Below are 16,581 nucleotides of genomic sequence, written 5' to 3'. Positions count from 1 at the left end.
GGCAATTACTAATATTAATCATAAGTTTACTCGTGGGTTAATTTAGTTATAAATGTAACTCAAATAAATCATAGATTATTTACATGAACCACATTAAGCCATCAGGACTTTGAGTTGTTTATCAAATCATTTATTATAAGATTTAAGATCTAGAAATAGAGTCGTTTTTTAATATATATGTTAAACAAAATGTTGCAATTTTTAAAATATCTGAGAAGTGTTTAATATTTTTTTTTTTATAAATTGCAATTTAATACAACAAATTAGATTTTGATTGAAATAATCTCAAAAATCTAAGAAAACTTCTTAATCACGACTCAAGTATCACTTCTTTCAATTTTTCTCGCCTTCTTTGGCCAATTCGGCGGCTCTTTTGTGTGCGGCCTCGACGGCTGCGGACACACCTGAAGCGCAATCGGCTTTGTCGAGCACATGAATGCCGTATATGGCGGGTCCGGCCGGTGAGCACACGTCGTCCCGAAGTTCGGTCGGACTTTTTCCCGATTCAAGCAACGACTGCGCTGCCGATTGAACAGTCTTTGCGGCGAACTTTGTGGCCATATCTCTGGAGAGTCCCATTTTGGTGGCGCCGTCAGACATAGCAGCGATGAAATAGTAGCTAAAGGCCAGACCTGCACCACAAGCGGCACACGCGGCGTCCATTTGACTTTCGGGCACGAACTCTAATTTTGCCACTTTTGACAGCAATCCTCTGATAGGTTCGGCAATCTTTTTGCTATCCGGTTCCACATCAACAGCACAGATGCCCAGACCATAAGCCACCGCACAGTTGATGACAATTCTGTGCATTTCTATCAAATACTTCTCCGGATGTTCGGGATTCAGAAGGCATTGACTGATCTCTTTGAGAGTGAAACCCGTGACCAACGAGAGGATGAAGAGTGGTTTCTTCATATTGGGAATGAAATTAGTGGTCAACGGAAAGGGACGTTCGCCGCCCTGTTTGTAACAGTTGCGGATCACTGAGCCGTGTACTGCAATGAAGACAATATCGCAGCCATATTTGGCAAAGATATCCAAATTTCTTTTGGTTATATGAAGGCCTGAATACTGTTGTTTGAGTCGTTCCAAGTTTTTGGTGGTCGGAGCGGCCACATAAAGACGACTGGCCTCTAGTTTGCCGTAATTGATAAAACCATTGAGCAATGATTCGGTCATTCTTCCGGCACCGATGAACCCAATCTTTGCCTTTGAGATATCAACTGTCAGTTTCTTTGAATGCTTCGACATCTCTTTGAGTTGGATTTGATTAAGAACTCGAAGAATCAAATAATAAAAGAAATGATTAACTTTTTAAACTGATTTCTGATTATTTCTTTAAAAGTAATTAATTTGATATTTGAATTATAATATAAAGTGCGAGACATATATTTTAATTGTATTTAATTGTTTTATAAATATTAATTCAATAATTTAGTATTTATTTATTTTTATTATTAGTAGTATTACTAAAATTGGATTAATTTATTTGATAAAATAATGGTTCTTTAATACTATAAAAATAATTTTAATACAATTAATTCAACTGATAATTTAATACATAGTCGGACTATTAAAAAATGGTCAAACCGTAGTCATAATTATTTATTTGATTTTAATTGAGTTTTTTGTAATATTTTAGTTAATAAAAATTGAATTTACACATTTTTATTAAATTAATTTTATTTAGTTAAATATTGACAATTATTATAATTATTTTATATTTATGAATAATATTACAATATATAACCCCTATTACATTTTTTATAATTAAGTCATAAAATATTAAATTATTTATAGTATATTATAGATAAATATATTTTTATATATAAATATACAGTACTGTACTTTTAGTGCTAATAAAATATTTATTGTATCTTTTTATTTGAGTAGTTTTTGTTTAATATTATTAAATAATTTCTAAAATAATTTCTAATGAATATTATGTTAAAAATAGATATTTTATTTTAATGTCTTATGTATGCACAGAATCATTGATTTCAACAAATCAATGGATGCGACCTATAAAGACATTTGACATTTGTTGATATCATTTTGTGGATACTATAGAATAATATAGATATTGATTAAAAAAATTTATCAATTTATCTTTTATCAAACATACGTTGTTACTATGCTAAAAGCATTAGTCAAATATAAATATATATATGTATATATTTTTTTAAAAATTTTAAGATCTAAAAAATAAATTATGACTTTAAGTTATTTTGCAATAATACGAATAATAATTTTAAAAATAATAATTTTAGAAAATATTACTTTCATAGTTGTAATTTATTTTATTTATTTCATATTCTAAATGTATACAAATAATTTATTATATATCAATATATTAAGATTACAATTCAACAATTGTTTTTAAATACGGTTCATAAGTTTATTTTATTAATAATAGGAAGTTTATATTTCGATTGATTTGATTTTTGTAAATTAATTTCTATGTATCTATAAATAATTTTATAGGTTTAATATGCATTGTATATACAATTAACTACTTAACAAATAGATATTATTGTTATATACCAATTATAGTGAGTGATAACAACAATTAAATTAAGGAATTTTTATTAAAACAAATAAATAAATACAAAACGAGCTTTTGATTCATCAATTTTTTTCATTCAATTGTTTTATTCATACATTCCTTACACTTGGAAACTCTTGATTCAACTCTCTCTCTCTCTTTCTTTCTTTCTTTCTTTCTTTCTTATCTTTGCAAACTATTTATATAAATATTCATTTTTATTTTATCTGAAGATTTTTTATTAGTATTTATTCATAAAATATTACAAAAATTAATTTTAGATATGCATCAAAAACAAATAAAATATACAACAAAAAATTAAAAAACTAGATATTTTCAATATGAAATCAAAATAAAAAAGCTATATGTATTAAATTAAATATTTATAATAATTTATGCATTTAATGCTAAAAATATCCTGGAAAAATATTAAAGCTTAGATATAAAAAATATGTATAAAACTAACAATTTATCAAATGAATTTGAATATACATAAAGAAATATTAATTCACTTTTTATAAACAAAATACAATATAAACTTACATACAATTTATTGATTGATAGTACAAAAATAATTTCAAATTTTAAGGTCTAAACAAATAAACAAAGATTAAAAAACTAAATCTAAAATTAACTCTAAACTTATAGGCGTTTAGCAAAAAAGATCCTTATATTCACTTATATTTTAATGCTTTCAGAGAATTTAACAAATATTCCCATAAGTTGTTAACGAAACAAAAATCAATATTATTTAATTCAAACACAATATAAACATTTATTTATTTTTTATTATTTTTATTAGAAATAATAAAATTCTCATTAAATTATATATTAAAATAGTTGTTTCTACAATAATTGCATCTTTCATTTTCATGTTTTAGTAATATAAATATATAATATTTATTATTATACTTAAACAACAAATGAATTCAGAAATGATTGATAAAATTTATAGTTAAAACTAATTTTCAATTCAATCGTGTCATCAGAAAGTTTATAAAATTGTAATTTTAAATAATTAAAAGTTTTAGATTATTGATATTTAGTTAATTAAAAATATATTGATTATTATAATTATTTATAGTCTTTTTTAATATATAAACAAATTTTCAGTTAAATAAACTGAAATACAATTTAAATATTAATTTAAGAAATAAATATTATATTATTATATATACTCAAGCTTCAAAATGTACTTAAATTATCAATTTTAGTAAATACATAAATATTTAAAATTTAATATACATTATATTGAATCTTGTTTTTCAATATAATCACTAATATGACTAATTCAATATAACCAAAATGTTGTACAAAACATATATAAAAGTATGTTTTGTAAAACATTTTGTTCACTCCTTATAAAAATAAAGGAGATGTAAAACCATAAAACTTATTTTATATCACTTTTGAGATCATTGTAAGCATTTTAGGTAATATGTGTCAAAGTGTGATGACTTTATTATAAAAAATACACAAAAATTAATTTAAATTTTTTTCATATCTGTAATTAGAAAAACGTTAATTTATCTTTTATTTTGTTACCATTGTTTTAATAATTGATTTCAAATTACACTAAATATAAAATTAGATATTTAATTATTAGATATTAGATTAAAAATTTAGTATTAAATAAAATTTCATAGCATTGACAGAATTTTCATAAATATACCCTTTTAAGTTGGGTAATCACAATGGAAAATGATATTCCAGTTTATATATATAGAGTATTCAATATAGTTTGTGGCAAACAAATAAATGGTAAACAAATTTATATATAAAATACGTCATTTAATTATGTTAGCAAAATGTTCCCCATTTCTGGCTATACATATATGAAGCCTATATATAAAATTTTCAATAATAGAATTAAAATTAATTTGATTATATTTAGAAAATGCATTTATAATTCTTGATTTTAAATCGTCTAAATTAATTATAGGATTTTGAAAATCATAAATCTCAGTTTTAGTTGCTCCCCAAAAACAAAAATCAAGTGGATTTAAATCGGGTGAGTGACTTGGCCATTGAGTGTCGGTTTTAAGACTTATTAATCGATTGGAGAAATGATGTCTCAATAAATCTAATGTTGAAAATGCTAATATATAAATAAAAAAGGCGCGGTTAAGCAAATTTTGGAAATTAATATTTTAATTGATATATTTTAATATATATTATAAATTTAGATCAATCGGACCAATAATTTTAAAGTTATTAAATAAAATAAATTTTGATTATAATGGTAGATATACAGGTATAAAATAAACAAACCTGTATGAGGACTTGCACCATCTTGCATAAAAATTTGATGGCAATAATTATCACCTGTCTTCAACTTTAAATTAGGTATAAAATAATTTTCAATTAATGACTGATATTTATCAGCATCAATTGTATACTTTTTTCCTTTTTCTTTTGGAAAAATATACGGCCCAATAAAACCATATTTTACACTCCAGGCCACCCAGACGGTCAAATATTCGGGATGTGCCTGTTTTTCTACTGCCGTTTCTGGTTTTTCTGTTCCCCAAATCCTCATATTTTGTTTGTTTACATATCCATTTTTGTGATAATTGCATTCGTCTGAAAACCTAAATCAAATGAAAGTCAAAGTCGAACAGGAATTAGAATATATTAAAGAAGTTAAAGACAACATTGTTTGCAGTTTATGCTCTTCGGGTCTAAATAGAGGTTTGATTAAACATTTCTTTAAAAAATAAATAAAATAAAATAAACATACCAAACATTATCCAAATAATTATTGTCATCATTTAAGTTAATTAACATTAAATTACAAAAATCAATACGTAATTGTTTTGATATTTGTGTTAATTTTGGTACAATTTGAATTTTATAAGGAAATAAATTTAATTGTTTTGTTAATATTGAATGAATTGATCCAACACTCAATTCAATATTTATGGATTTTAAATATTCTTGAATTTTTCGCACAGATTTGTAAGTTTTAATTCCTATATTAATTATAATATATTTTAAGATTATATAATGATATTTACTTTTACATGCACTACCATCTGATCCAATTAATAATATATTTACCATTTTTGACTATTTCAATATTTTCAATAGTTAATTTTGTTTTTTTGTGAGGTTTTTTATATTTAGGTTGGAGAGTTTTTTCATCATCAAATTGTTTATTTAATCTTTGAATTGTCATACGATGTGGAGGTTTTGTTTTGAAATGTTCACTAAATTTATCCTGAACATATTTAAATCTTGAATTACCATCCTTTTGTTTTTCAAATTTTTTATAATAATGATTTATCCAAAACCGCTCTTCTTCCGTATAAATATGATTCACTTTAATATTATTACTTATATTTTCACTCATTTTAATTAAATTACTTATATTTATTGCAATTATTATTTTTAATTATTATTATTATCAATTTATAACTATTATTATTAATTTATAACTTATTATTAATTTATAACTATTATTATTAATTTATAACTTATTATTAATTTATAACTATTATTATTAATTTATAACTTATTATTAATTTATAACTATTATTATTAATTTATAACTTATTATTAATTTATAACTATTATTATTAATTTATAACTTATTATTAATTTATAACTATTATTATTAATTTATAACTTATTATTAATTTATAACTATTATTATTAATTTATAACTTATTATTAATTTATAACTATTATTATTAATTTATAACTTATTATTAATTTATAACTATTATTATTAATTTATAACTTATTATTAATTTATAACTATTATTATTAATTTATAACTTATTATTAATTTATAACTATTATTATTAATTTATAACTATTATTATTAATTTGTAACTATTATTATTAAATTATAAGTATTTTATGACTATTAAATGACTAATTATTTATAAAAACACTATTGTATGGAAAATTTTATACTAAACCCTTTTACAAATATAAGATATAATTTATTAATGTACTGGTTTCTAACCAGTTTTTGTCATGTGATTGCTATACACTTTATTGAATACTCTTTATGTAGTACAGTATACCGGTATATATATATAACAAGAAATAAAATAAATTATGAATGAATTCAAGAAAATTGTATTACGAGAACAATTTTGACGCTTACAGTAATATTATTGAATATAATAACACACATACAGACAATAATATATTATATTATAGCACTGGTAGGTAATCTGGAAATGTATTGAAATTAGAGATGGGCAAATAGAAAGTTTCTAATAAATTTCACTGAGAAAGTTTCTAGAAAATTTCTCAGGAATAAATTTCTATAGAAATTTAACTTTATTGTTATACTATGGGATCCCCATATCTATAGCCATTGAAATACTATATAAATAATGAGACAATACTACTATTCATATAACATTACACTATACACTACTATACAAAATGCGATACCTATATGTAAAATAATTATAATTATTTAATAATAATCAGTTTTCTAAAATTTTAATAATCATTTTATTATATATATAAGAATTTAAGATAATTAAATAAATTAATTTTTATTTTAATTAATAATAAAAATATTAATATTAATATTTAATTATTACTTGTAAAACCAATGTATTTTTACATAATAACATATATCCAGAAAACAAAATTAACATGGTGATCCCATAGATAGAAATTTCTTTTAGAAACTTTCTAGAAATTTCTCTATTATTTTATAAATTTCTCTTTTTTGCCAACACTAATTGAAATAAAAAAATATCCACTCTCTACAGTATATTATTCAATATCTCTTAAAACAAAAATATAAATTTTTTATCTTTAAATCATTTACACCAAAAAACAGATTCTCATAAATATAATCTAAAAATATATATTGTTTTCATTACATGTTCATTGTATTTGTTTTTCATATGTCTTATTCAATAAAAAAAACAATATTTATATGATTCTGAAAATTATTATTCAAATACTATACAAATTTACTAAAATTTTGTTTTTTATATTAGAAAAAAGTTTGATTTAACAAAACAAAAAACTTAAATTATTATAATGAATTAATTATTGAAAAGAAATCATTATTTTTTTAGTTAAATATTTAACACAATGAGACTTAAATAAATGTATACCAGTTTACCTACAGTTAGTGTAGATTTTATAAATAATCTATTGTATAGATAAAAGATTTTTAAAAGAAAATTTCTATTTACATATACCTAACATTATAATTACATATTATTTATATATACTGTATTTGTATGTATGTATAATAAATGTTATGCTGTATTATAATTTTAACAATTATATGATGCAAACATATTCGTTAATTATATTACTTCAATGAATAAAACAATGAATTAAGATATAGTTAAAGTAATTATTAAAACGAGAATTGCATTTTATATAAAAATTTATGATTTACTAAATTCATTAGGAATTTCATAGAAAAATTTAATTTGAATAATCAATACAAGTATAACAAAACATAAAATAATATAAAACGTCTCGTGATTTTATTTAATATTATTTATTATTCAAATAAATGCTTTTATTTAAATCTCAATTCTAACATTAGTTTTAACGTAATATTCTTCGAGTTTATTATACAATTGTATAGAAAAGTTGTAAAACATGACATTTAAAGATAAATTTGGGAAAACAAAGAATGTATTGAAAAATGCAAAGGAAAGAGTTGTGGATCAGTTCGATAAAGTTAAACGACAGAAATTCTTCCATGAATTCAATGCAACCAAAGGAGAAGTAGTTGTCACTCAAGAGTGTCGAAAAGTGTTGGCAAAGTTTCTATACTTTTTAGTCACTATTTTGTGGTTTCTCGGAATCGGCGAAATAATTTGGGCTATAATTATGTACTTCATTATGAATGACTTCTCCGACTTTATGTCAAATACGACAGTGTCTTCAGTGATCACTTATATGATCATTACTTGTGTTGTTATCATTATCTACAATACAATCTTCATTTATATTATCGAATGCTATCAAAGTGCTCAGGAAGAAGATAATATTGCAACCCTTAAGATATCGCATGTATGGCTAAAAGTCATATATTATGCGAGCTATTCATTGGTTGTCATATTAATTACATTAATGATTTGGTTGTCACACTATTTTCATCATTTTAGCAACGATTTAAAAATATCATTTGAATCTCATAGTAATCAATATTTGAAAAACGAAAAATTCAAAGTAGCCATCGATACTATTCAGTGGACATACATGTGCTGCGGTTACAATAGTTATGAAGATTGGCATAAAAAGTCAACATTTCATCTTAACAGTCCAAACAAAGAATGGCTTAAAAAACAGTTTAATTCAATTGACAACAAACTGTTGAACAAAACAGTGCCATTCAGTTGCTGTCAACGCCAGTACTCATCGTTGTGTCGATTCTATGCCACCGAAGACACAGTCAGTATCAATACAGTTGGTTGTGTGGATCAGGTGAACAAATCACTCAAACCATACATGCAATACATTCAACGATACCGATTGTTGGAGTTAGTCATGCTTTTTGTAAATATGATATTAATTGATTTGATTATACAATCACTTCATTCCCAATATGACGCCCATGTATTGCCACCGACAGCCCGATTCCCGACATTACATGTCATCGCTATGTTTCTAATTTTACTTCTATTATATTTAACTACATTTACAACTCTTTAATAATTTATTTAAATATGTTTTACACAAAGTTTTTCGATAATCTCTAATTTTTTTTAATATTAAAAATGTCTATAGAATTAAACATGTATTGTACTGTATATAAAAATTGACAAAATAAACAAATGTATTATCAATTAATTTACTTAAAATAATTACATTCAATCATTTATTTGAAAAACTTTCTAATGAAACAAAGTTTACAATTGTTATGAATCCCTAAATCTTTTAGTTTAATCAAATCATCGCTAAGAATCTGATCATTAAATTTAATACAATAAGTCCGCCAAACAAACCGCCAATTTATTCGATGATTTAGTTTAATATGATTTCGTCGACAATCATAGGAAAAGTATCTTTCAATTGATCTCTTCAATTGTCTCACATCTGAATCATTGCCAACAATAACTTGAAATGTTGTGCTGTCGTCGCGCTCTACGATCAAAGACATTGAACGACCCATCAAATGGTTGGACATATCTTCTAACTCTTCGGTCGATATGTCTGATGGCAAATGATTGAGCAGTGAATCACTTTTGATAAACGAAGTAATAGTTAAATCAATGGAAGAAATCAATTGTTTATGTGATAAATGAATGATTTGGTGGTTAGACAGACAGTCGGGCGGTTTGTTTGCTGAAGAACTCATTATTTTTTTTGTGAATCAATTATTATTTCGTGTAGTATTGTTGTCGACAGTTTCACTAGATTTGAATCCCAATATCTTGAAGTCTTCTTTGGCCATCAAATCTTTATCCATACGGCACTGTAGATACTGTTTGGCCACCGATCGGCACAACGAGTTGTCCATTTGATTGTCTTTAAGACACGTAAGATATTTGATCATCACGTGTTTGCATTCGGCCTCGTGGTCTAACGGGAAGCTACCCTTATCGGGTGGTTTAGGGATAAATAATTTTTTACCGCCGATATTGGCCATCAGGAGCTCAAGTGGTCATCAATTTATTTGTGACCAAACAGTTTGGTCAACAAATCATACAATTATTTCCAACGAATCAAAACAAATGCAATATTTTATCCATAAATTACACATAACTTTGATGTCAACTAAAAATTAAATTCAATTTATCGCTAATTTTTTGGATCAATTTGTGTCCAATCAATGTATTCAATGTGTGATATTGATTGTTGTCATTATAAATGAAAGTTTGGATCAATTGGTGATCATTTGATTATATATTGTGTCAATCAATCAATCAATCATTAATTGAAGTCATCATTGAATTTGAGTTTATTATGAAATTCATTGTCAATGAAAACCACGTGAACTCAAAACAGATTAAGAGTTGAGTTATTATTTTGCGCTCAAAAGCACTGACTGTTTGTCTGTTTGTTTGTCTGACTCTATGATTGACTGACTGTTTGTTTGATTGGCTTTTGCTCTCAATTTGTCTTTACTTTCAGTCATTTGTTTTGCTTTTACTCTTCTGTCCGACACTTTGTTTGTGTCAGTCATTGATGACAATAACAATGGTCACAGACGATGATATTGATGACTATTTGGTCTCCATTTTTATCGAAGAAACATTTGCTAAGAATGAACCGATAAGAGAGAAACCAATTCAAACAATAATATCAAAGGTATGGATCAAAGACAAGCGCCCGAAGAAGGAAGTGGTTCAGGGCGTTGAAGTTAAGATAGAACCAGAGTCTAGACTTACCATTAATGATAGGTTTACCCAATTGGGTAAATTGAGACAAGAAGCAGGTATTGTGTTTGAAACAGACGATATCAACGATGACGACGAAGATTTTGAGGACATTGAAGAAGAAGAAGAAGGTATGATTTTTGGCCGTCATTTGTATGAATTAATTTTGGATTTTCTTTTTTAGACGAAATGACAAATGAAGAGTTAAATTTAGGTAAATCCCAATCGATTAGTCGCCCAAATAAACGCAATATTACTATCAATTTGGCAAAGAAGTTAAAAAAGAGATCGATAGCCAATCGGTTGGGCATCGCTTATGTACCAACAAATGCTCGACGAAGACTTAATAATAAAGTATCGATAGTCAAGAAGAGTTGGTCAGAAAAATTTGGTCAACTTTTGGCTGCCCGTAAACTCTTGTATTTGCCTTTACTTAACCGAAAGTATAACTCCGGACCGAAGCGAACCCGCGAAGAACTCGATGTCGAGTTGGATCTCTATATGGCGGAAGTACGCGAAAGAAAAGCCCAACTTATGGCTAATGAAATTTCAAATGCTATGAATGGCAATACTAATGGTCTGGAAAATGGCATCACAATTGTTGATCCCAAACGAGTGTTTGGCAACAGATTGAAAATCTTGAAACCAAAGCCAAAGGAAGAACCGGAACCAGAGATAACTAAAGAGTCATTAGATATGGAGATTGAATCATATATGGGACTAAAGGGAGAGTCCAGTGTTGTTAGTAGTAATGGTTCTCCAGATCAGGTAAATCGCGAGTCTCTGGACATGGATTTGGACTCATATATGGCAACAGTTAGACGAAGAAACAAAAACGCAATTAAGACCTGATTTTAAATGGTGTCATCAATCATGTCATTAACCAATGTTTAATAATTCAGATATTTAGTGATTTCTTATTTTTTTTATAAATATCATTTGTTTTTTGTTTGTTATTTGACATCATTTATCATTGTAATTGATTTAAAGTTTTTTGAGTTCATTCAAATAAAACTGTTATTTTATAAAAGCAAAGTATTATAAAACTATTTTTAATTTTTGGAAATATTAATTTAAATATACTGTCATTTTAATGAATATTAAAACGATTTAATGTTTACTATCATAAATATTTGACATTTTTTCATAAATTTTTCTTTCATTGTTACTAACAGATGGTTTAACTTTATTTAATGCACACTCAATATGACATTTCTTGATAATAATGGACTCATTTGGTGCCAAATTAGATGATATTCTCTCAGATAATGCACTTAAACTACATTCTCTTAGCAATGAATGCAAGTCAGCGCCGGTTAGACCATCAAGACGTGTGTCTTCGGCTATAGTTTTAAGATCAATGTCTGCACTAAATGGAGGTTTTGTTCCGTTCTAATAGATTTGTAATAACATTTAAAGTTAATAAATAGTATTTAATTAAAATAATTTTCTTAACAATACTTTGCTTAATGTTTTCAATATCTCATAGCGATCTGCTTTCGATGGGAATCCAACGTAAAGTATTTTATCGAACCGTCCCGGCCTTAGAATAGCTGGATCTATAATATCGGGTCGGTTTGTGGCCGCCAACAAAAAACAATCTCTAGATTCTAAGCCATCCATTTCAGTCAACAGTTGATTGACAACACGTGAGGAAGCGTTGGATGACTACAAAGAGTTTAATCAAAAAAAATATTCGTCATATTATTATCAAATTACCGGTAAATGTATAAGTGATATAAAATTGAAGATATATTTGTATGTCATTTACCTCTGAATCGTTTCTTTTAGGACAAAGTGCATCAATTTCATCAAAAAACACAACACATGGCTTTGAATTGCGTGCCCTATTGAATACTGATCTAACGGCCCGTTCAGACTCTCCGACATACATATTCAAAAGTTCGGGTCCTTTCACTGATATAAAGTTAATACCCGATTCATTAGCGATGGCTTTTGCTAATAATGTTTTGCCACAACCGGGTGGTCCACATAAAAGTATTCCCACTGAAGTGGTCAGTCCTAATGCTTTAACATCTTTTTCATATCTAATGGGCGCTAATATCGATAGTTGTAAATCTTTTCTAACATTCTCAAGAGCGCCGACATCACTCCACGTGACGTCTGGAACTGTAGCAAAACCTTCACGTTTAGATGAGGGCTGTATTTGTTTGAGTGCTGAATCAAAGTCACACATATCTATTGTCAACAAAGACGTTAGGTTATCGATATTCATCTGATTGCTATCGAAAGATAAATTTATGTCTATATTTTGAAGTAATAAAATCCTTTCCAAAGCATTTATAGCCGCCTCTCGTATCAAACTTTTGAGATCAGCGCCGACATAACCGGGAGTTTTGTGGGCCAAAGATTCGATATCAAAGTTGTCGCACAGTTTAACACTTTTTGTAATGACTTTCAAAATCTCAGTCCTAGACTTTTGATCGGGAATTCCTAAACTTATTTCTCTATCAAAACGTCCGGCTCTTCTAAGTGCTGGATCAATAGCATCCGGTCTATTAGTGGCACCGATAACCATAACTCCTTGAGAATCACTGGTTCCTAAATTATCTAAAGATGTGAGTAATTGTGTGACAATTCTTCTCTCCATTTCTTTGGATGCGTTTTCTCGTTTAGGTGTAATTGAGTCGATTTCATCAATGAATAGTATACAAGGTTTCAAACTATTAGCTAAACTAAAGAGTTCACGTATTTTGCCCTCACTTTCACCTGAAATTCCTGCAACTATTTCAGTGGCGCCACACTTCAAGAATGGTATTTTCAGGTCATTGGCGATGGCCTCAACTATTGCTGTCTTACCGACGCCGGGCGGTCCGTGCAATAAGAAACCACGGGGAGGATCGACACCGATAGTCATATAAAGTGTTGGATGTCTTAAATGAAACAATAATTTCTTAATCTGAATCACTATATTATCGATACCACCAAAGTCTTCAAATGTCAGTTTTGGTTCACATAAATAGCGCTCTTTTAGTTGAATTTGTTTTGTTAATAAAGAATCGATATTACGATCGGCTTTGTTGTTGGTTTGAGAAACAGTTTTTGAATTTTCAGATCTTTTGTCTGATTTTCTCGTGTTATTATACTTTGAATGACCACTATTTTCGGTAATATTTTGACCCGAACTGTCTCTTAATTTATTTCTATTCGTTTGATTACTATTTGTTGAATATAAATCGTTTAATGAATTATTCATAAAATTTATGTCATCATTTGGTAGTGGATCTGTTATATCATCGATTGATTGGCCACTTATATCGTCTTCCATTACATCTGAAGACAAGTCGTTATCAATCATTTCTAACGCTTTGCAAACAGACTTCATAAGAACTGAACTCTTCTTCCGTTTGTATTCAGAATATGTCTTCTGTAACTGATTCACAAGTATTTGGTTGTCGTTTACGTCTGATTTGGTTAAAATCTATAAACCAAAAGACAGCAAAATATTAACCGAAATCTATCAACAAATCTGATCCAAACCTCTTTGACTCGAGAATACAGATGTCGGTCACCAAAAATGGATACGTTTTGTGACTTATTTTGTTTCTTTTGTTGGTAACGATTGTCATTATTTTGCGACTTTTGTGTCGATGATGACAATGGTATGAAACCATTATCATCAGCGAAGACACGTTTTCTTGAATTCAAAGACATTTAAAACACTATTTGTTTTGATTCTTAACAATCCATTCATATATAACGTTATTTTGGGGACAAAAACACTGCAGTTATTATCAAAACAATGATTTAATGTTTATTTTGGAAAAATGGGACAAAATGTTAGACAATATATTTATATGCAATGATTGACACAATTATTGCACACAAAACACATGATATTTGTTTGAATACAATGTTTATACAGAATAAGTGATAAGTATTACAACTATAAGTGTCGACAAATTTCGAGACCAATTGCGGTGACATTTAATGACAAATCAATAAACCATTTATTATATGACTTGTAATGGCTTTGCGTTACTTTTGGATTATATCGTTGACCACGAAATCAGTGGTCTTTTTGCGGCGATTCCCGACCGTAGAGAAGAGGGCACAGAATTTTGGTCACAAAGAGGTTATTATTACCGGCGATGACCTACTCGTGGATGCTATGCTCACATCGTTGGCCATCAACAGAGTTACAGACGATGAAGCGTTTCAGTTGTCCAGTCGTAATGAATTGCCAGTCGTTGGACTCAAATATAAAGATAACAATTTGTGGCCAATTCTGGTCATCGAACAGAACGGCTTTCTTTTCTGTGGATTTCCATTCTGTGAATCGCATCCAAAGAGTGACACAATTGAGTTGATTGACGACAAGTCTATTGCTCTTTGTTTTACATGTCTACAGACAATCGCCCGTTATTTTACTGCCGATAAGGTATTGGAAATAATTATCGGAAATTAATTTATTGACTCTAAGTCTTTACTTTAGGGTCTCTCATGGATTGAATGGCTCATCACATCAATGGCACCGTTTGGTACACTAATTAATCAAAACTATGAACCATTAAATCAAAAGAAACAAACTGGTGGTCAAAGAGTGAACAAATTAGAGACAAAACTACAACAAAATGAACTGAAATTATCAGTAAATGAGTTGATCTCCAGAACTAAAGACAAAGAACTAATTTACGGGACATTAACTATAGATCATCCAAATCATAATTATAATGGTTTAGTAAATGTCAAATTAAGAGCAATTGATTCATTAAATCTGGTTTTACCACCAAATTGTACACAAAACGGATTCATTCTTCAAATAAGACCCGCGTATCACAATCCGCTGCATTTGGTTCACTATAAGTGCAATTCAAACAATAGTAAGACATTTCTGACCTATAATTATAACATTAATGCCGTTAAAAATGAGAAAAATCTATATAAAATTCAGTTAACATTAAATATAAGAAATGGTTCACAATTTAAGTTTAATTACTTTAATATAATATTCCGACAAATACTGAATCATCATTTAAATCCATTAAATCCCATTCAAACAATCGGTCAATTAAAATATGAGAACAATGACCTGTTATGGGTTATCGGCTCAAAGTTGCCAAAATCGGGAACTATTAAAATCATATTTGATATGATATCTACAGCTAATAAAGTGTCGGAATTGGAAACCGTTTGTAATTTCAAAGTCGAAAACTTTCAAACGAGTCTTATATACAGCGATTGTCATCACCTAACTGTCGATGACTTGAATTGTGTATCCAATAGTAAAATGCCATTTATTATTGATTCTTCACTAACAACTATCGATTATAAATTGTTTGCCGAAATTAATTTATAAATTATTATTTAATTTTATTAAAATTACATTATTCAGAACTATATTAATCAAATCTGTGATATTTTTAGACAGTATATTATTATTGTACTAATTTGAGGTCATTGTAGACCATATTTAACAAATTGCTTACCTTTACTGATAAACTGAAACATTATTAATATAGTTATATTTGTCTACTTATTAAATATACTGTGTATGAGATATGATATAAATTTTTAAATATACCGAATATTATAGAATCATAATTTTAATTTATTTATTTTTTGCCAATAAAAATCGTTTATTGAAATTGTGATCAATAAAAATGAATTTAAAACAAAAATCATTTATTATTTAGTAAAAATTTCATAAATTATTAAAATGCTATTTTCTATTAATAATGATATCTAAAA

The 16,581-nt window shown here is 27.2% G+C and overlaps 6 protein-coding genes across 6 annotated transcripts; 3 read left to right on the top strand and 3 right to left on the bottom strand.

Annotated features, from left to right (window-relative positions):
- Positions 1-213: 213 nt before the first annotated feature.
- On the bottom strand, positions 214-1,356 carry LOC128958738 (pyrroline-5-carboxylate reductase 3-like). Its single transcript, XM_054304658.1, has one exon. The coding sequence runs from the start codon at positions 1,249-1,251 to the stop codon at positions 334-336; it is 918 nt and encodes a 305-aa protein (XP_054160633.1). The 5' UTR covers positions 1,252-1,356; the 3' UTR covers positions 214-333.
- A 6,732-nt stretch (positions 1,357-8,088) lies between these two features.
- On the top strand, positions 8,089-9,202 carry LOC128957856 (CD151 antigen-like). The gene has a single exon (XM_054303672.1). It carries the CDS (start codon positions 8,144-8,146, stop codon positions 9,200-9,202), a length of 1,059 nt encoding a protein of 352 aa, XP_054159647.1. The 5' UTR covers positions 8,089-8,143.
- Positions 9,203-9,298: 96 nt separating this feature from the next.
- LOC128958743 (U11/U12 small nuclear ribonucleoprotein 25 kDa protein-like) lies at positions 9,299-9,910 on the bottom strand. Its single transcript, XM_054304665.1, has one exon. It carries the CDS (start codon positions 9,846-9,848, stop codon positions 9,369-9,371), a length of 480 nt encoding a protein of 159 aa, XP_054160640.1. The 5' UTR covers positions 9,849-9,910; the 3' UTR covers positions 9,299-9,368.
- A 228-nt stretch (positions 9,911-10,138) lies between these two features.
- LOC128958737 (uncharacterized) lies at positions 10,139-11,836 on the top strand. The gene is made up of 2 exons (XM_054304657.1): positions 10,139-11,000; positions 11,054-11,836. The coding sequence occupies exons 1-2, from the start codon at positions 10,679-10,681 to the stop codon at positions 11,719-11,721; spliced, it is 990 nt and encodes a 329-aa protein (XP_054160632.1). The 5' UTR covers positions 10,139-10,678; the 3' UTR covers positions 11,722-11,836.
- Positions 11,837-11,979: 143 nt separating this feature from the next.
- On the bottom strand, positions 11,980-14,605 carry LOC128957855 (nuclear valosin-containing protein-like). The gene is made up of 4 exons (XM_054303671.1): positions 14,371-14,605; positions 12,641-14,311; positions 12,331-12,537; positions 11,980-12,261 (listed from the first exon to the last, which is right to left on the bottom strand). The coding sequence occupies exons 1-4, from the start codon at positions 14,542-14,544 to the stop codon at positions 11,980-11,982; spliced, it is 2,334 nt and encodes a 777-aa protein (XP_054159646.1). The 5' UTR covers positions 14,545-14,605.
- Positions 14,606-14,728: 123 nt separating this feature from the next.
- Positions 14,729-16,434, top strand: LOC128957854 (AP-5 complex subunit mu-1-like). The gene is made up of 3 exons (XM_054303670.1): positions 14,729-15,271; positions 15,326-15,713; positions 16,427-16,434. Exons 1-3 carry the CDS (start codon positions 14,858-14,860, stop codon positions 16,432-16,434), a joined length of 810 nt encoding a protein of 269 aa, XP_054159645.1. The 5' UTR covers positions 14,729-14,857.
- Positions 16,435-16,581: the final 147 nt, after the last annotated feature.

Source organism: Oppia nitens, unplaced genomic scaffold, assembly GCF_028296485.1.
Source record: "Oppia nitens isolate AA-2021 unplaced genomic scaffold, nextdenovo-longstitch-racon4-pilon3 scaffold3_pilon_pilon_pilon, whole genome shotgun sequence".
NCBI classification, from domain to species: Eukaryota; Metazoa; Arthropoda; class Arachnida; order Sarcoptiformes; family Oppiidae; genus Oppia; species Oppia nitens.
The sequence above is the reverse complement of the archived record's forward strand: the minus strand, read 5'-3'. Positions and strand labels throughout refer to the sequence as shown.

Bases quoted from the DNA above. Each gene is read 5' to 3' on its own strand.
- LOC128958738 (XM_054304658.1), bottom strand. From the start codon at position 1,251: ATGTCGAAGCATTCAAAGAAACTGACAGTTGATATCTCAAAGGCAAAG.
- LOC128957856 (XM_054303672.1), top strand. From the start codon at position 8,144: ATGACATTTAAAGATAAATTTGGGAAAACAAAGAATGTATTGAAAAAT.
- LOC128958743 (XM_054304665.1), bottom strand. From the start codon at position 9,848: ATGAGTTCTTCAGCAAACAAACCGCCCGACTGTCTGTCTAACCACCAA.
- LOC128957854 (XM_054303670.1), top strand. From the start codon at position 14,858: ATGGCTTTGCGTTACTTTTGGATTATATCGTTGACCACGAAATCAGTG. The intron at 15,272-15,325 runs GTATTGGAAATA...TCTTTACTTTAG, and splicing joins GTTATTTTACTGCCGATAAG to GGTCTCTCATGGATTGAATG.
- LOC128958737 (XM_054304657.1), top strand. From the start codon at position 10,679: ATGACAATAACAATGGTCACAGACGATGATATTGATGACTATTTGGTC. The intron at 11,001-11,053 runs GTATGATTTTTG...TTTCTTTTTTAG, and splicing joins CATTGAAGAAGAAGAAGAAG to ACGAAATGACAAATGAAGAG.
- LOC128957855 (XM_054303671.1), bottom strand. From the start codon at position 14,544: ATGTCTTTGAATTCAAGAAAACGTGTCTTCGCTGATGATAATGGTTTC. The intron at 12,538-12,640 runs GTAAATGACATA...AACTCTTTGTAG, and splicing joins CTAAAAGAAACGATTCAGAG to TCATCCAACGCTTCCTCACG. The intron at 12,262-12,330 runs GTATTGTTAAGA...CAAATCTATTAG, and splicing joins TATTGAAAACATTAAGCAAA to AACGGAACAAAACCTCCATT.